At 34.5% G+C, this 20,463-nt stretch overlaps 1 protein-coding gene across 8 annotated transcripts in view; it reads left to right on the top strand.

The window, feature by feature from the left end:
- PHC3 (polyhomeotic homolog 3) overlaps positions 1-20,463 on the top strand; it is an 86,896-nt gene that overhangs the window by 28,922 nt on the left and 37,511 nt on the right. For 7 of the 8 annotated variants that reach the window (XM_038583859.1, XM_038583861.1, XM_038583864.1 and 4 more), the window contains 4 exons: positions 3,332-3,578; positions 10,436-11,307; positions 11,598-11,645; positions 15,769-15,919. In XM_038583859.1, the coding sequence (XP_038439787.1) occupies positions 3,332-3,578; positions 10,436-11,307; positions 11,598-11,645; positions 15,769-15,919 (1,318 nt within the window). The remainder of the gene's footprint in view (positions 1-3,331; positions 3,579-10,435; positions 11,308-11,597; positions 11,646-15,768; positions 15,920-20,463) is intronic. The other variant, XM_038583860.1, reaches the window with a different exon arrangement.

Raw genomic sequence — 20,463 nt, 5'->3', positions numbered from 1 at the left:
TGGCTCTGTGATATTTGGACTTAATTCAAGGAAAGACTTTGAAACTAAAGGATGAATTGACTTTCAGGAATTTATCTACACATTTTTTTTCTTTGCTGTGCTTTTGAAATGGCAGTGAATGAAGCTGGCAGTGGTAGGGGATGCTAATACTTTGAATATTCTAGTGGTAACTTTCCTCAAATTTGGGACTGTTAGTTTTGCAAAAATCTGTGTTCCACTTAGTTAATTTTTAAACTTCTATTTGAAAAACTTAAAACCATGAATTTGTAGTTGAGAAATGCCAAAATTGACATTTTAATGTTCTTTTACAGAAGCCAGTGTAACAGTTAATTTTTCTGTAGTATTAAAATTCTTTTGTAGCATATTGTCCAACAATAAGAAATTTGGAAATCTTACCCTTATTTACTATTTTAAATGCTTCACCCCTTCTCCCCACCATGACCAGGAAAATAAATATAAGTAAAAAAAAATCTGACTTTCAGAAAGATACAGGACTAAAAGTAACAAATCTTACTTACTAAGGCTACCTAGGGAATGCTTTTAGAATTGCAAAGAAAATAGCACTTTGGATTTAAAAGCTAGAAACTCAGCTCTACTGCTAGCAATGTGACATTAAATCTTAGTTTCCTCTTCTGCAAAGATGGGATGCTACTTAGTAATTCACAGTATTTTTAGAACCAAATTAAATAATCGATGTGAGAGTATTTGAGTAATCCACTATAAAAATATAATGTGTGAAATTAGCAGAAATAAGTCATGTGAAACCTGGACTTTTTCAAAAGTCGGAATGTTTCCATAATTTGATCATAGGAGAAGTTCAGATGAAATAAAAGTTGGACATTAGAGATACTGTTCTGTATCTAGAAGGGGTGGGTTCTTCTCAAAAGGGAAGCTCTTTCAAGGACATCTGAATATGTGATCTTTCTCTTAACAGTAAAATTAACTTTAATATACTTTAGGAATATGTTTGAAATTTATTTTAAATATGTAAGCCAGATGACCACAGCTATTAAAGCCATATTCCAAAATTTATTCATATAAATAGTGTATATAATATATATAATAAGCACATATGTACATTTTCTTTCAGAATTCCAAAGAACAAAATTAGACCAAAAAGTATATTCTATAGAAATGGACTGCTGCAGGTTTAGGGTTTAATCCTCATTTACTGTGAATGTGTTTTTTATTTGAAAGAAAGTTTTCAAGTTTTTCAGATTATAATTTAGCCTTTGGTTATCATTATGATTTGGTTTGCTTTATAGATCATTTATGGCAGTTGTTAAACTTTATGCTGTTTTTCCCTTGCTTCCTGAAAGATTTTAAGGTGCTTCCACTAGATATTTGTTGAGATTTTTTTTTTTTTGGTTCAATATGAGATTTTCATGTTTGCCTTAAAAAAAAAAAAAAACAAATAGAACTAAATACTTAGCAAAAAAAAAAGTTAGTATATAATTTATTTATTTATTTATTTATTTAATATATAATTTAAAATCAGCTCTGGGAAAATATCTCAGACTTGTGGAGTTTCTGTTAATGTCTGTAGTACACAACTGTGGGGAATATGAAAATGAATGTCAGTGATGAGAGCCTGCCAGTGTCTCAGCATTTCACAGACACATTAGTACTTCTAAAATAAGCTAGACATTTGTCAGTGCTGTAGGCCATTATGATCCAGATTCTGTGGGAAAGGTATTATAGAGGAGGAGAAATTCTTTCTAAACAGAGACCTTGGAGAGGTTTCTTTGGGAGAGAGTGGGATTTGGGCTTTGACAAACGAATGGGGCTTCAGGAGACAGCCATGAGGAAGAATGGCATTTTAGGCAAGAGAAACTTGAGCAAGGTCTATTTGGGAATACAGAATGGCTAGAATGTGAATATTGTTGATTGAAATAGTGGAAGATGGGGCTTGAAGTGGTTTGGGCCTAGACTTTGGAGGGCTTTGAGTGGCAAGCTGAGAAACCTGGATTTTAGCACATTTTATTTTTGTATTAAATTTCAGCAATACAGCAATTATTAGTCTACTTATATTGCTATGAAATATTTGACAAAAATCCAAGAACACGCTCCATATGGTCTCAGAAAATTCTTTCAGTAGCTTAGAATAGACTAATTCAAATCTCAACTGCTCTGAAGTGAACATTTGTTTAGCACCTGCTGTTGGCTGCACACTGCATTTAGTACTTGGGAAGAGAAGGTTTAGCCTGTGACTGTCACTTAATAATGTAGTAGTAGAGACAGAACACATGAGACCTGAAGAATGTTCATAAAGCAGCAGTATCTCATTTGCTTTGCTACTTTAGAATCTTTTGCTTCAGTTTCCTTCTCAGGGTCAGTGCTAGCATAAATGTATTTAATGCATTCATTCCAGATAGGTAAAAGGTTAGGCAGCTATTGGAGAGGCATTTTTTGCCTTGCCATTTGGAAATGTTTTAAACCTCAAGTGAGAGTCCTTGGGATCATCTTGCCTACCATCCTGACTGGTGGTATGTTTAGAAGAGCCCTAGGTGTAGACAGGAGCCTTGACATGAGCCATTTCGAGGTCATGCACAATCTTTTCAGTTCACGAGGTCTGGTTCTCAAAGTGAGCAAGTGTGTATTCCATAACAACAGTGGGACTTTAAAAAGGAGTTGATGGTAAATGGTTTTTGTAATTATCACAATGGGTAGGTAATTTGATAAATTCGTTTTCTAACTTACAAGATGAGTGTTCTCTTATAATCTCTGTAGAATGGGTAACTTTTTTTTTTTGAGTTCTCTCTTTCTGATCTTTATGAGAATGGCAGTATTGTGTATGCACACTTCTAACTCTAGTAATGTCTGAAGAGTATCAAGCACTTGTAACCTTCAATGTTTCACACTTCTGGACTGGAGAAGTCAGTGAAATTGAAGGAATTGCTCCTTCTTCCCTTACATACCCCGGGCTCTTCTGCCCCTGCAACTTTGCTCAAGTTTTCCCTTTTATCTGGAGTACCCTTCTCTCTCCTTCCTTTTGGCTGTATCTGAGCTGGTAACTTCAAAAGGCAGTATGTTGCAGAGTTATTTCCTCATATTCGTAGTTCATTTGATATATACATATATATATATATAGTTTTCATTTCATTCTTAATGATTCCCTTAATGTCTTTTTAAGAATGTCTTAATATTTAAGGTATGATTACTTAGAAGAATAACTCCCCTTTCCTTTAGGATTAATCAGTCGTTTCAAGTGCTTGGAACTTGATGTAAAAAAAATAATATAAATGTATCATCGTTGTTATACTGGTAACGATTATCACATCTCAATTAATACCATCTGTTTCATCCTTATTTTTTGTTGTGTGGTTCTTAGGTTCAGAATTTAACATTACGCAGCCAGAAGTTGGGTGTATTATCTAGCTCACAGAATGGTCCGCCAAAAAGCACTAGTCAAACTCAGTCATTGACAATTTGTCATAACAAAACAACAGTGACGAGTTCTAAAATCAGCCAACGAGATCCTTCTCCAGAAAGTAATAAGAAAGGAGAAAGTCCAAGTCTGGAATCACGAAGCACAGCTGTCACCCGGACATCAAGTATTCACCAGTTAATAGCACCAGGTGGGATAAACTTGTTGAAAATAGTTGCATTATTCACTTTATTAGTAGGCAGAGCAAAACAAAAAGATATCTATTATTTGAATGAGAACAATAATTTTAAAACATTTTTAAATGTGAATTTCATGATTTTAAAAATAGTATATTATAGCTTGGAAAAACAAATCAAAAGAGCCCAAGAACTAAAACAAATTATAATAAATAAATTTTTTTGGTTAATTGACATTTGATTAACATCTTCACTATGTGTTGGTCTTCCATTATATTGGTAAAACCAATAGCATTTATTTTTTATTTATCTACTTAATTAAAAAAAACTCCCGTATAGTTCATGTACAGTGTTATATTAGTTTCAGGCATACAATACAGTGACTCAACAATTCTATGTATTACTCAGCGCTTATCAAGAAAAGTGTGGGCAGCCCGGGTGGCTCAGCGGTTTAGCGCCACCTTCAGCCCAGGGCGTGATCCTGGAGACCCAGGATCGAGTCCCACGTCGGGCTCCTTGCATGGAGCCTGCTTCTCCCTATGCCTCTGCCCCCCACCCCCGTGTCTCTCATGAATAAATAAATAAAATCTTTAAAAAAAAAAAAAGTGTGCTCTTAATCCCCATCACCCATTTCACCCATCCCCCCCATCTACTACCCTCTGGTAATCTTTTGTTCTGTTGAGTTTGTTTTTTTGGTTGGTCTCTTTCTTTTTCTTTATTCATTTGTTTTGTTTCTTAAATTTCACATGTGAGTGAAATCATATGGTACTTGTCTTTCTCTGACACTTATTTTGCTGAGCATTATACTCTCTAGCTCTGTGTTGTTGAAAATGGCAACATTTCATTCTTTTGTATGGCTGAATAATATTCCATTGTGTGTATGTATCACATCTTTATTCATCTGTTGTTGGACACTTGGGCTGCTTCTGTAATTTGGCCGTTGTAAATAATGCTGCAATAAATAGGGATGCATGTATCCTTTCAAATTAGTGTTTTCATCTTTGGGTAATTACCCAATAGTGTGATTAATGGATTGTGGGATAGTTCTGTTTTTAATTTTGGGGGAACCTCAATGCTATTTTCCACCAGTTTGCATTCCTGTCAGCTGTACAGTAGGGTTCCTTTTTTCCCACATCCTCGTCAACACTTGTTTCTTGTAAAATCTTTTAGCTTTAAAAAAAAAAAGAAAAAGATTTGCCTGTAGTTTATTTAATATGCTTTAGTGGAACAAAACTAAAAGCTCTTAAGAAAGCACATATATTTTTTGTTTAAAGTGAGTGGAGTTTACCACTTTCCAAAAATAAGGATTTTGTGTAATTATTTTCCTTACCATGTTGCTTTTTTTTCCATCTCTCATTTCATTTCTGAGAGGAAGATGGTCAGGCAATCAACTAAGTTGTTTTCATTCTCATCTACCTTTGAATCCCACTTGTGTTCCCTCTGCTATCCACAAGATAACCTTGCTTTATGGTTCTCATGCAGGAAATGTTGGGGCCATCCAGAGTGAGTTTCCTTATCATCTCTTCTGTTCATCTCAGAATTACTCAGTGTTGAGCGTTCTTCACTTGTATTAAAATAAGGAGTTATACCAAAAAAAAAAAAATAAGGAGTTATATTCATTTTCTACTTTAAAGTTAACACTGTTTGCTTATGTCATTGATTGCATCTTTTTTACCAGCTCCTGACCTTCTCTTGTAGTTGTTGTAGCATCTTTTGTCTTCCTCATGCTGGATCCTTTCCTTTGCTTCTCAAGCATACTTGGATCTCTCCTATTTGTAATACATCTGCATATATTTTTATTCCAGTCCAAATATTGTTTATTGAAACTCTGTGTGTGAGCACTGGGCTCGACACCACGTATGTTTCAGTAAAAAAAAAAAAAAAAAAAAAAATCCTCCCTTGATTCGGCTTCAAGTAAGCACCTTCTTTCTGTCTTTTTATAACTTTACTTACTTTTTAAAGATTCATTTTATACTACTGAAGTGTGCTTTTTCCCCACCTAAACCTATTTCTCTTGCTTTTCTCTGTGCTAATATTGCCTGCATTCTCTGTAGCACCCAATCTCAGTGTCTTGGAATTGTTTGATTCTGCTAGTTAGAAATCTCTCGGGGGTGTGCCTAGGTGGCTCAGGCCCTTAAGTGGCTGCTTTCAGCTCAGGTCATGATCCTAGGGGTCTGGGATCAAGCTCCTCATTGCGCTCCCTGCCCAGCAAGGAGTCTGCTTCTACCTCTCCCTTTCTTGCTCACTGTGCTTTTGCTCTCTCTATCTCTCAAATAAATAAATAAAATTTTTATAAAAACCTCTCAGCACTTTGAACTTTTATAGCATTTTTATGCCTCTTTGTAGTTCTTTTTCTTTTATAGCTATTTATATACTTATTGATCTTAGCTTTTCTACTATATATATAGTAAGCTCTTTGAGAGTAGGATAATAATAATGAGCACTTATGTGTCAAGTACATTACAGTTATTAACTCCTTTAATCCTTTTTCAGATTCACCTTTCATCCTTTTGTCATGACAGCACTTAAGTTGTCCCTTGTATGTACCTACAGTAGGTGGACAGTGAATATTTGTTGAATTAATAGTTGATTATTCTTTTCCATTTGAATTTTGGAAATTACAGCACAATTCTTTTCATTTGTACTGATTGGGTACCACTGCTTGGAATTCTTAACTAAATCTGAATCTTCAGATAAGTACAGGCTTTGTTATAATGTATAAATTAATCCATTCATAGTAAGCTCTCAAAGAGCTTACTATATATAGTAGAAAAGTTAAGATCAATAAGTATATAAATACCTATAAAAGAAAAAGGACAATGTGAATAAAAGCATTCACATAAAAGCGTGATGTGAATTCTTTTTTATAAACATCTGTGTGCCTAGGTCCTGCTGTCTGTATGGCTTGATAATAGTATTTTTATACTGTACTATCCAGAGTATTTTCAGCCTCAAATCAGTCTCTGGCTAGTTTTGAATAGGAATCATTGTGGAACATTAATGACCCACTACACAGGACATGACTGCCCAGGGAGCAATTTTTAGTGATTCTTACAATTTTGATAGATTATAATGGAGGGTAGGTTATTTTCTTTTCAAAGAGAATGCTACTTTCAGATAAAGCTAGGACTTCTTGCAGGATTAGCTCAAGCAAGGAGATCTACTTTTAGATTTTCAGTTCTCCTGAACTCCTGATACCTGGTTCTAAGTTGACAATTACTCTTCCCCTTTTCTTTCACTAATAGTGTGATAGGATCCCTATAGTTGCCTTCCCCTGACAGCCAATATTTTATGTATATATGGAGGGGACCAGTAAGTTAAAACTGTTAAGACTCTTAGAACAACTCCAGTTCCAAATTTAGATCTTTTTCCCATTGTGGTTTTGATTAGAAACAAAACCAAATGAAACACCCTAAGCTACAAAAACTTTTGCAGCTACTAAACTTACTAATTCATTCAAACCCGAGCAGCTGTGTGCCTCAGCTGGTTAAAGCATTTGCCTTCAGATCCCAGGGTCCTGGGATCAACCCCCCCACCCCCTACCCCATGTCGGGATCTCTGCTCAGTGGGGAGCCTGTTTCTCCCTCTCCCTCTGTCTGCTGCTCCCCCTGCTTGTGTTCTTTCTCCCTCTATCAAATAAATCTTAAAAAAAAATTAAAGAGAAATTTATTCAAGCCTTACACTGCAGTGATTCAAAGCAATTTGTATCTTCTGGCTAGGCAATAGCTGGATGTTTCCACTTTTAGTTTTTCTGCTCTTGTTGGTGGGAAGTTAGTCTAAAGCTAAGTGATTTTGTTTGTTGTTGTGTTTTGTTTTGTTTGAGATTCCTGAATTGTAAATTGTTCTATTCCTCAGTTAGGAAAAGGCTTATTTGTATACGTATCTTTCAAATAGGAAAAAACCTACTGGTGTTCTAATATAGTATAGACTAATTATTATAACAAAATGGTTCTTGTTTCTTTTTTTTTTTTTTTGGTTCTTGTTTCTTTATATTTATTTCTAGAGTGCTAAAATCATTTTTTTTCATTTCTTCTTGAATGTAGCTCTCATTTGATAGTTAATTTATTTTTAATATATAAAATAAAGGTGAATTTTAACTATATGACTAGAAATTACATGAACTGTATTTGAGTTCAAGTTTTTATAGCGGTTTTTAGAGCTTTTATGAAATTAGTTGGAAAAACTACATACCACTTTTTGTAGACATTAATGTGTAGTGAAGAGCCTATGCTAGTCTGCTCAGGCTGCCATGAAGTATACCATAGACTAGGTGGCTTAAACAAAAGAACTTTATTGTCTCACACTTCTAGAGGTTGGAAAAACCAAGATCAATGCCTGGCAGTGTTTGGTTTTTGGTGAGAGCTCTCTTCGTGGCTTGCAGATGGCTGCCTTTTTGCTTTGTCCTCACATGGCCTTTCATCTGAGTGCCAGTGCGTCTTCTTGTAAGGGCCCCACCCTTCTGATCTCATTAACCTTAATTATTTCCTTAGAGTCCCCATTACCAAATACAGTTACATTAGGGTTATAGTTTCAACATACACATTTTTGAGGACTCGCATTCAGTCTGTAGTAGGAGCCAGATTCAGCTAGGATTATGGGTTCTTTTAGACCCAGGGCTGCCCCTTAATAGCCAGGTGATTTCAGGCAATGGTGCTCGCTTCGGCAGCACATATACTAAAATTGGAACGATTTCAGGCAATGCACTTAACTGCCCAGTTTCTTGACGGGTAATAAATTGGCCTAATATAGTACCCTGTCTACCTCATAGGGTTGATGTAACTATTTAGTAAAATATGTGCTTAATAATTTGCAATAATATATAATTATTTAATAATATATTTAATTGTAAGTAATTATATAAAGAATTCTATCTATATAATGTGAGAGATGATGCCAATCATTAATTCTCCAAATAAAGGCCATCCTGACAATAATAAAGGGTTTATTAAAATCAGAGAAATTAACAACATGGTACCGTCCTCCAGAGCACTAGGACTTTTCTTATATAGAAGTATTATTTCAGATATCCTTGTAATTATTCTGTAATATATATGCTTGTCAGTTGGGCTTAAGGACTATATAAAATTATATAGACTCATTTTGAATTCTCATCAGAGTAAAATTTAACTTAGGTGAAAGTATTAATCTACTGAATTATTGACTCTAGAATATAAAAAAAGTTTGCTTACTTGAGTTGAGAATTTTTATTCACATAAATATGATATCCAGTGTATGTTCAAGAATATGGTACATTTTAATTATACCTTAAAAATTGAATTAAAGTGGGCTTTTGCTGCCATGCTGGCAAAAACTCTATTTCCCTATAGAGGAAAAATAATACTAACCTACTCCAGGCATTTTGTGAATACAAGTGAGAGAAATGTGAAAGCACCTTGAACCCTTTGGAGGAAAGACATTCTAGAATTCTAAGATTTTGTTGAATGCTTTATAAAGTCTTTATAAAGTGCTAGCATAAAATTTTCAGTCTTAGTTTGAAGTGCTAGTCTAGTTATGTGAAAATTACTTTGTTAGGTGAAATTTTAGACCTAATTTCCATTTTTTTAAAAAAATACAATTTGTGGGTATTTTTTTGAACTTCTAAATGCCTCTTTTGAGATGTTAATCAGATGTTAATTTCCTTAAAGGATCTCCAAAATTTTAAATGATAACCAAGTGTAAGAGTCTTAAAAAAAAGTTGTTACAAGTTTTTATAAGGCCTTTTTCACAAATGTGGTTAAGTATAAAAATAGATGCAAGATGTTATAGCCTTTATCTTATTATTCTGAGATTAAGAAAAATATGTGCCATCTCTCTAGACCTATTTTAAATGCATATAGCCTTTGTAAGATATTAAGCAATTTTTTCAACTTACCTTCTAGTGAACCCCATTTCCACTTTTATTTAGGGAGGATTTCACCAGCATTTTCTCTGTGTAAACATAGGCACTAGTATGCAGAAGAGGCATAATGATGGGACAACTATATACTACTTGATTTTGCTAATTCTTCTATATAAAATCTCTGTTGTGTGTGACTCCTTTGTGGAGAAAATGGACATGTATGGATTGCTGTAGGATTTTTTGTTGTTTTTGTTTTTTTTTTGGGGGGGGGTAGGGAGGAGAAGTAAAACAAGATCCTTTATAATCAGCATGGACTTCTGATTGCCTCATTCTCTCTGCAAGCAAAAACTAGTGCTCTCCTGGATTTGGAATGGCCCCTGAAATTTTGTTAGTTATAATGATTATAGAACAGTGCTATAGAATTCACACATGTGTTTTGCTTAGCTAAATTAACTTGTTATACAAGTTAATTTTTCTCTTTCTGGGTCAAATAATACCAACTTTTCATCTTGGCTCAAATTTGGAAACTTACTTGAGAAGGTTTATAAATAATTACATTGACTGTTGGAAGAATATTTAGACATAGATTAGAAAGTATGAGACCTTTATGCATTCTGATACTGCATTTTTATGATTTCGAAGTTATTTTTATAGATATATTTGTTCACTGATACTCCTTCTCCCCAAAGGAGGAATTCTTTGGAAAAACTGTTAAAAGTTAATGCAGATACTCTGGTGACCTCTAAAATTTAGTAAGAATAAATCATGTTTCAGATTCATGAATCAATTGTTTTAGGCAGTTTTTTCTTTTGGAGCTTATCACGGTACATTTTATTTCATGAAATTGTTCTAGTTTTCCAAGGAAAAGTTGTTTGTCATTACATTTTCTAATCACTCTTGTTTGGAAGACTTACAATAGACTTCTGATGGTTATGACCTTCTGATGTGAAAACTTTCCTTCTTTAGATATATTTAGAAGTTTCTATGCTGTTTTTGGAAAAAAATACTAATTGTCATTTTTTTCTCTCGCAGCTTCATATCCTCCAATTCAGCCTCATCCTCTAATAAAACATCAGCAGATTCCTCTTCATTCACCACCTCCCAAGGTTTCCCATCATCAGCTGATATTACAACAGCAGCAACAGCAAATTCAGCCAATCACACTTCAAAATCCAACTCAAGACCCACCCCCATCCCAGCACTGTATGCCACTCCAAAACCATGGCCTTCCTCCAGCTCCTAGTAATGCCCAGTCACAACATTGTTCACCAATTCAGAGCCATCCCCCTCCTTTGACAATGTCTCCTAGCCAGTCCCAGTCAGCACAGCAGTCTGTAGTGGTGTCTCCTCCACCGCCTCATTCACCAAGTCAGTCTCCTACTATAATTATTCATCCACAAGCACTTATTCAGCCACACTCGCTTGTGTCATCAGCTCTCCAGCCAGGGCCAAACCTGCAGCAGTCCACTGCTAATCAGGTGCAGCCTACAGCACAGCTGAATCTTCCATCCCATCTTCCACTTCCAGCTTCCCCTGTTGTACACATTGGCCCAGTTCAGCAGTCCACTTTGGTGTCCCCAGGTCAGCAGATTGTGTCTCCAACATCACACCAGCAATATTCAGCCCTGCAGTCCTCTCCAATTCCAATCGCAACCCCTCCGCAGATGTCGGCATCTCCTCCAGCTCAGATTCCACCACTGCCCTTGCAGTCTATGCAGTCTTTACAAGTGCAGCCTGAAATTCTGTCCCAGGGCCAGGTTTTGGTGCAGAATGCTTTGGTGTCAGAAGAGGAGCTTCCAGCTGCAGAAGCTTTGGTCCAGTTGCCATTTCAGACCCTTCCTCCTCCACAGACTGTTGCGGTAAACCTACAAGTACAACCACCAGCACCTGTTGATCCACCAGTGGTAAGCCCTTGGAAGCTCTTTGACTTTCTTGCTGAACTGAAAGTAAAAACTATTTTCTTCCACATTATGTTGTATTGCTAGATCTAAATGCCTATGAATTTAAAAAGCTTGAAATTTCCATCTGTCAGTGTCTGACAAACATGCTGTATGGGCAAAAAAAAAATGCCATTTGTTGTAGTATGGTTGCATGCTTGATAATTTGTGATGGTTATTAAAGTCCCTCGTTAATTTTATTACTATTTAAACAAATCCATCTGCTATCTTTACAGAGTTGATTTTTTTTCCCCAAGGGAATGCATTTGAACCAGTGTCATCTGCACAAAGTTTTTTCTCTTAAGGTGATTATCCTTCATAGATCCCTTCTGTTGGCTTGTTATGTTCTTAAACGTATGGTTTATCTACCTAACCTTTTTGGTTGTGTGCATTCTGAAGTCCTGGGCCAGTAGGGGCTTTGGTTTCAAGGTGAGGTATGCTTATATGATGTAATTTGGGGGTAAAATTAGATTTTGTAGGAAAAAAATTAAGAATCCAGCTTTGCAAAAAACATTATAGACCATCTTTTAGTATTCTTAAACTTCTGATTTTTAAATTTCTATGAAGAAAAAGTATTACTTTAAATATTTCTCATTTAAAAAGCTAAAAAAACTGAGTGGATAAATTGAATAAAAGAATGAAAAAATCCATTGAGTGGAGTAAAAGTTTTGCATAATTGGGATCATGGTGCAATTTATCAGAATACACCTCTAGCAATGGTACATGTTGCCTGGAAAAGAAAATTAGCTTGAGGAACTTTTTTTTTTTTAATTCTCTAAAAGACTTTTTAAATTTGTAAAATAATTTACAATAAAAATTGAAATAAGATCTCTAAATGTTTAGGCAGAATGATCAAATTAATAATTTGTAACTGAGGAAAACAGTTTTCTCAAAGGAGATTTCATACTAAATTTCACTGAAAAGATTTTATCACTTAAAAATTAATAATCATTAACTCAGAAAGGAGTTTCAAAGTCTTTCCTTAATGAGAAACATTTTGGTTTTCAGGTTGCAAATTTATAGATATTCTTATCATCCTCACTGATGTTATTAATAGGTATAAAGGGATTGAGTTCCACTTTTAACTTACTTTTATTTAAAAGCAGCTCAATAGAAATAACATTGAGCATTTAGAAATAAATTTGTCATTCAATTCCCATGTCTCTATATCTTTTAGATTTTTGAAAAATTTACAGTGGATATTGTAACATAAAAACATAGGCTTCAAAGTGTAATTTCAAAGAAATCAAATTTAAATTTCTATTTCTAGTTCAGTGAATTGGGTTTTAATAAGTAAAAAGTAAAATTTCTTTGTATGCCTTCTAATTTTCTAATTGTTTTCATTAGGAGAAATTTTAAAGATTAAAAATTTAAGGTCTTACGTTGTTACTTCTGTCTTCCCTTAAAAAATTTTTTTAAATTTATGTTATCCAATTTTTGGAAGTTTTTTCCCCCCCATGAAAAATAGTAACTTTTTCTGCTGTCACTGGTGTGGTCATACTTGCTATAGATATTCCTATGTTATCTTTCTTGCCTTTTATCTTTCTTTGAGTACCATAGTCTTAAGTTATTATGTTTTTCTTTTATTACTCTTGATCACATCTTATTATTGTTTTAATCAAATCATGTTCTTTCATGAATTGCACATTTTTTCACAATTACCTGGTTTCAAATATTTAAAGGTAGTATAGTATATATATAGTAATATCTATTTACTTCTTAAGAGATGTGAAATTTTAAAAGATTCCGTATGAATTATCAAAGTAAAAGTCTACTTAAAAATACATTTATAAAAGATGCATTTATAAAACTAAAATTTTTCACTGACATTTGGGTATGATAAGTAAGATATGTGAGAATAGATAATTTAGAACTAATGTTCTACAGTTTGTTTAGGGAAGGGAGACAGATGGGACTAATGTATTTTATTGAGGTAAGTTTGGCAGTCATTGCTAGTTTTAGAGTAGTAGTTATGAGCTAAACAGAAATTGTGTTGTGCAGTTTCCTAATGATCTTGTGAGTAAAATCTCCATTCCTTTGCTTTATGCAGTATTTTAGTTGTTGCACTTAGATTTTTTGTGCTGATGGTGCCAGATGTCTGTGACAGATCAGTTTTTGCCTATTTCTTTTATTAACTTATTTTGCCATTACATAGCAAATTTGAAAGAAAGTATGTGTAGTTAGGCTTACCTATAAAGAAACACAAGAATTTTGTAATATTCTATGATGGATTATTTTAGAATATGCTGTTTATGATACGACTTTTTTATCCTTTAAAACTCTTTCATTAAATTTTTATTTATTTTATTATTTTTTTAAAGATTTTATTTATTAGAGAAGAGAGAAGGGGAGAGCACAAGCAGGGGGGGAGGCGCAGAGGGAAAAGCAGACTCCCGGCTGAGTAGGGAGCCTGACGAGGGACTTGATCCCAGGCCTCTGGGATCATGATCTGAGCCAAAGGCAGATACTTAACCAACTGAGCCACCCAGCTACCCACTTTTATTATTTTTTAAAAGCCAGAGTTCTATGCATAATCAAACTTAGATTCCTTAAGAGATACTGTAATAGGTGTTTGAAAAACTTGTGACAGCATTAATAATTAAAGAGAGAATTTCAACACTTTAAGAAAAGATAATATTGGGCAGCCCGGGTGGCTCAGAGGTTTAGTGTCGCCTTCAGCCCAGGGCTTGATCTTAGAGACTCGGATTGAGTCCACGTCTTAAAAAAAACAAAACAAAAAAAAGAGGTTTCCAGGTGCAGGGTTGGGAGCAAATAACTTTTAAAAATGTAGCCTATGTAGTTGATACAGATCACAGTTCTGGATATTATATTTGGTATAAAAGTATCAGTAACTGGAATATTTTTAAATTTTTTTTAGGATTTTTAAATTTTTAAAAAGACATTCTCTTTTTAAAGATATTAACAGAGGCTTGGAAAGTTAGGTTTTTGTTTATTTTTTATTTTTATTTTTATTTATTTTTTAAAGATTTTATTTATTTATTCATGAGAGACACACACAGAGAGAGAGAGGCAGAGACACAGGCAGAGGGAGAAGCTGGCTCCACACAGGGAGCCCGACGTGGGACTCGATCCTCGGTCTCCAGGATCAGGCCCTGGGCTGCAGGTGGCACTAAACCACTGTGCCACTGGGGCTGCCCTGGTTTTTTTTTTTTTTTAAACTCCCTTCTGCTAGCTAGGTGTCTTTGTAGATGAAACTTGATAGTCATTTTTATAACATGGTTTATTCTGGTTTTAAAAATCTTGATCATTTTTATATTTAGCTTTTATATACTTCAAACTTTTTCAGTAGTTTGATTACAAATAAAATTTTAAATATCACAAAGTTTTTTGTGAATGTTGTTGAAAGGTTTTTTTGTTTTAATATTTATTAGAAATATTAATCAATTTAGGTAAGTAGTCTTAAATAAAACTCAGGACCTTTTGCAAATTTAAGTGATAAGTTTTGTATTATAAGAAAGGAAGGGAATTGCTTTGTGGCTTTGTTTTTAGTAACCTGTCATTTTCCAGAAATAATGGTTAAATAATGATGACAAAATAGTCTAAAAGTGGACTTTGAAAACTCGGTCTTAAGTTTCATAAAAAATTAGTAAGTTATTTTTAATTACATAATACCTTCTCAGATTGAATTCATGTTTTAGTCTTACAGTATGCTCCTTAGCATTAGTTAACAAGGCTGTTAGGTTAAAAACTTAAAAATTTTATAAGTATGGAACAATATTAAAGAACTAAAATAATGTGTCAAATGGCTTAGCTGGGGTGTGTTTATGTTTTAAGGACATATATTTTCTGGTTACCTGATGCTAGCTTATAGAAGCTAATTCGATTCTTGAGTAGATCAGAAGATTAAAGAATTAAAGATATAATTGCATACCTTTTTTGTATGTTTCCAGATATTACTTTTCATAATTTAATCTTTAGTTCACATAAGCATAATGAAGAAGGGCCTGGGGTGTCATCCTTTAAGCAGCTCCTGAGATATGTCACTTTGGAGATTTACTTAGTGTGCTTGTGAGAAATACTAGTATTTATTTTGATTTATCACAATTGAATTTAATAGGATCAATAGTAAATTCTCCAAATAGTTATTTGAATTTATAAGATCAAAAAAATTTTTTTAACTCTCAAAATTAAAAATATGTTCTGACTTGATGGTCACCTTTTTGGAAACTTTAGTAATTTGTAGCTTAGATATTGATCCATAACTTGTTTTTAGTAAAATATTGTCAAACATTATGAAAAACTTCATTTGAACTTTTTAAAGTTTTTTTCTCACCTGTCAAATAATCATTTTGCCTTTTTAAAATTTAAAACACTTAGAATTTATGTTTTTTTCAATTAACTTAGGAACACCTTAGTAAATGTATTTTTAGAAACATGTTAATAAGGCAGTGTGGTTTGTCATTGCAGGTTTATCAAGTAGAAGATGTGTGTGAAGAAGAAATGCCGGAAGAGTCAGATGAATGTGTCCGGATGGACAGAACCCCACCGCCCCCCACACTGTCCCCAGCAGCTATAACTGTGGGGAGAGAAGATTTAACTTCTGAGCATCCTTTGTTAGGTGAGGATATACCTAAATTTTGGGGAATTTTCTATTAGGTAAATGTTAGTAATACCGTTTAGTAAAGTTAGTGAAGTTTAATAACTGGAAATGGTATTAAACTGATTTTTTCTGTAATTGCAGCAAAATATTAATAGAACTTGATTTTTTTTAATGAGGAACAATTAAAAGAGTTGTTGAAGAACCACCGAAATAAAAAAACATACTTTAGGGCAGCCCGAGTGGCTCAGTGGTTTAGCGCCGCCTTCAGCCCAGGGCATGATCCTGGACACCCGGGATCGAGTCCCATGTTGGGCTCCCTGCATGGAGCCTGCTTCTCCCTCTGCCTGTGTCTCTGCGTTTCTCTCTGTGTGTTTCTCATGAATAAATAAATAAAATCTTAAAAAAAATAGCTTTGAAAAAAAAATAGCTTTGTAGTTTTTAGTGGTTTGCACAGATACATTTTATATGCTCATTCAGATTCATATGTCAAGCTATTTCTAAGCTTAAAAATTAGAATAAATCAGAGTTCTATTAAAAGATTTTAGTTACACTTACCAGAAATCACAAAGCATGTTGAGTCCTATCTGAGATGCCTCATAATTGCTTGTGATCCAGGCTGAGGATGTTTTTAAAAGTGTTCTTTCTTAGACAGTTCTTAAACTTCACTAATTCTTACTAGAGACATCTTTTTTTTTTCCTTTAAACATGGGGCTCGAACTCATGACCCTGTGATCAAGAGCTGCATGCTCTACCGACTGTTAGATTTTTGAAAAATTTATAAATAATTTATTTAGATTGGGGTTGGCAGACTAGCTCATGCTTTAAATCTTTCCTGCTGTTTTTACATGGCTCATGAGCTGAGGATGGTTTTTAAATTTTTAAATGGTTGAAGAAAATCAAAAGAGTAATATTTCATGCCATGTGAGAAAAATATGCAGAATTCAAATTTCAGTGTCCATAAATAAAATTCTGTATAACACAGCTGCATTCACCTGTTCAAATATTATCTATGTTTACTTCTGTATTGCTGTGGCAAAGAAGAGTAGTTGCAAAGCCCATATGGCCCTTTAGAGAAAGCTTGCTGACCCTGACCATTAGATAATACTAATCTGATTCAGTCTTCCATGTAAGTATTCAGTTCTCTAGAACATCTCATGGCCCTTGTAATTATTTACAGTAAACAAGAACCACTGTCACCTGATGGAAACAAATTGTAATCAGTCACTGACTTTGCTACCAAAGCTACCCTTGCCCTCCCTCTTTTTTCAAGTGTGCCACTGCTCTAACCCTTCCTTTCTCTCTGATTTTATTCCCTATCAGTGTGACTCTCTTGAAAGCACAGAAGGGGAAAAACAGTTTTCTTCCAATATTTTCTCCCTCCTGAAAAATAGAAAATGTCTAGTCAAATAAAATTATATAAAATATTTGACAAGTTTAGTAGTACTGCCTGTGTTTATTTATTATAATCATTACCACAAAAGGTAGATTTAGGAAAATCTGTAGTATTAAATCTTTGTAGTTTCTCTACACTGAAAATGGATTTAATGTTCCCGAAGTTTGATTTAAAGGCAGCAATAAAAGTTTAATTGAATACTAACCTTGCATTGTGACTATGATTTAGTTACCTAAAAAGCATTAGTAATAGTAATGCAAAGAAAATTTGAATGCTTCTGAAATATTGGAACACAAGAACATCTTCACATTTTTTTCCTCAAGAATACAATTCAAGATCCTGTCAATCATATCCCTCTGGCTAAATTGCCTGACTATAGTGTAGACTTCTGAATCTTCCTATAACTTATTTCATACTAATTACTCTTCTGCAGTGTATATGAGGGGGGAAAGCAAGCACAGGTTGATTCTTAGAATATCTCATCAAATCACAAAATAAACTGACCTGCGAACATAAAGGGATTTGTTTCCATCCAGCATTCAGTTTTCATAAATCTCTAAAAATTCCTTAAAAGTAAAAAGCAGCCATAAAAAAAGGTGGAAAAAGCTCATAGATCTTACTCAGAAAATGAGTCTTTGAATAGGCAGAGAGTACCCTGTGGCAAAGTTCTATCAGTTGTGTTTTCTTTCACAGTTATCTTAAATCTAGAGAGTGTAAAATTGTGTTTTTGTTCTACTGTAATACATCAGTGTTTCTCACATGTTTTAACAGCTGATTATACCTTGGCAAGTAATAGCTATTAGCTTCTTCAGAAGTCAATAACTTACAGCTCTAGTTTTTTTTTTTTTTTTTTTTTGGTTTGTTTTTAAAGATTTTATTTATTTATTCCTGAGAGACACAGAGAGAGAGAGAGAGAGAGAGAGAGAGAGAGGCAGAGACACAGGCAGAGGGAGAAGCAGGCTCCATGCAAGGAGCCCAGTGTGGGGACTCCATCCCGGGACTCCAAGGTCACGCCCTGGGCGAAAGGCAGGCGCTCAACTGCTGAGCCATCCAGGCGTCCCAACAGCTCTAGTATTAAAAACATTTAGGATGTTAAAAGATGGGTGCATTTGTATGTATGATCTAAAAATTAATTAGAGCATATGCCAAGCCGGTATTTTCTTAACAAACCATATTATACTTAATGCAGCTTTATATAAATATTTTTAGAGCTTTCATTTATTTATTTTAGAGGGAGAGAGAGCTCAAGCAAGGTGGTTGGGAGGGGCAGAGAAAGGAGGAGAAGGAAAGAATCTCAAGTGGACTCCGTGCTGAGCCGGGAGCCCAACATGGGGCTTGATTTCACAACCCCGAGATCATGACCTGAGCTGAAACCAAGAGTCAGAGGCTTAACTGAGCCACCCAGGTTCCCAAGGCAACTTTATATTTCTAAAGTAACAAGTATGTATAAGTCTGTAAGGGACATAAATATTTTATCTTATTTTTCAGTACCTCATAGATTTGTATTTTCCTTTAAGCAGAAAAAATACCTTTCAGTCCCACTTTAGAATTTTATAATTTTTATCCCTCTAGGAGTAGATGTGATGATTTGGTATGTGGGATAGGATTTTCCTGGAGTTCCTCAGTCTGGTAATGCGTGTGTACAATGTTCTGTTTATTCCCTGAAATCAGCAAACGAGCATTTTCTGTTGACTTTCTTACTTAGTTTTTAATAAGGGATTGTGTAATTTTAAACTGGTTTTCCAGTGCAGTTTATCTTGGTGGATTATTTGGTGGAACTAGGTTAATAAATGGCTTATAATAATGCTATGATAAGCAATATTATATTAATCACATTGGTGTTTGTGAGTGTGAATTGTTAGAGCTTTTCCATTTCTGAGATTATACAGATAATAACTACACTATTTTGTTAGCTGAAATTTTTATTCTCTAGGGATTCCTATTCTTCTCTACCTAAGATTTTGAGCATCTTCGGTAGTGGTGTCAACCCTTTTTATACTAGTGGAGAGGAATTACCATAGCAATTTAGAGCCTTGTCTCAAGAACTGACTCTCTAGGTTACTATCACAGCTCCATTACCTAGTTAGGTGTGTGCCCTCCAGCAAGTTACTTTATCTTTTTGTTTCCACACTATGAAATGGAGATAACAGTACTGCCTACTCTTGGGGTAGTTTCGAGTTTTAAATGAGTTACAACATGTGAGGCATTTATACGGTACCTGGCATGTGAAGTGCTCAGTAACTTGTACTATTATCTTTACACATGAGCTCTTTGTTATTTTTCTTAGACATCTGTACTCACATATATTTTTAGCTGCCATCTGGTTTATCTTTCTACTTTAATACAGTCGGTAAAGGTTTGGTGCTATTTTTTTTTTTAAACATTTTATTTACTTATTCATGAGAGACAAAGAGGCAGAGACACAGGCAGAGGATAGAAGCAGCCTCCATGCAGGGAGCTGACATGGGACTCGATCCCTAGACCCCGGGATCACGCCCTGGGCGGAAGGCAGGCGCTAAACCTCTGAGCCACCCAGGCATCCCGGTTTGGTGCTATTATATGGGTAGGTAAAGTTGATTACAGGCTATGGAGTCTTATTGCGGTCTTCAGAGTTTGAAGGGGAGGAATCACAGTGATCCAACCCAATATTTTACAATTGCCTGATACTAAAATGTTCCCCCAAATTGACATACACAGGGCTACTGAAGAGTTGTTAAAGAAAAATTGTGCATAGATTTGGATTAGCCTTACTACTTGAAATAAAGGTGGTGGTGTGTAATCCTTTAAAAATCTGTACTTAGTCTATGGATTTTATGCTCCTATTTAAGTGTACTTTCAAAGTACTTTTTCCTCCATGCCATCTGGAATATATAAATAGGAACATAGGGAATTTAATATCTGTAGCTTGAAACTTTTTAAAAAAGCACCAACATTGACAATTATTCTTAAATTGATGTTCTAAAACACTTTCATGTCTTATGGGACAGTTCTTTTTAACCAAGATTGGAATGATCACTTTGGGCAAGGTATCCCCTCCTGTAAAGAGGGGATAATAGTGGCTTCTATCTCCTAAGATTAAATGAAATTAAATATAAAGTTCTTAGAATGATGTTTTAAAGCACCAGGTGTGGACTGTTACTGTTATTAATGTTTTTTTGTGATTCTTTTT

The sequence above is a fragment of the Canis lupus genome, chromosome 34 (genome assembly GCF_011100685.1).
Source record: "Canis lupus familiaris isolate Mischka breed German Shepherd chromosome 34, alternate assembly UU_Cfam_GSD_1.0, whole genome shotgun sequence".
NCBI lineage: Eukaryota > Metazoa > Chordata > Mammalia > Carnivora > Canidae > Canis > Canis lupus.
This window is presented reverse-complemented; position numbering and strand designations above follow the sequence as displayed.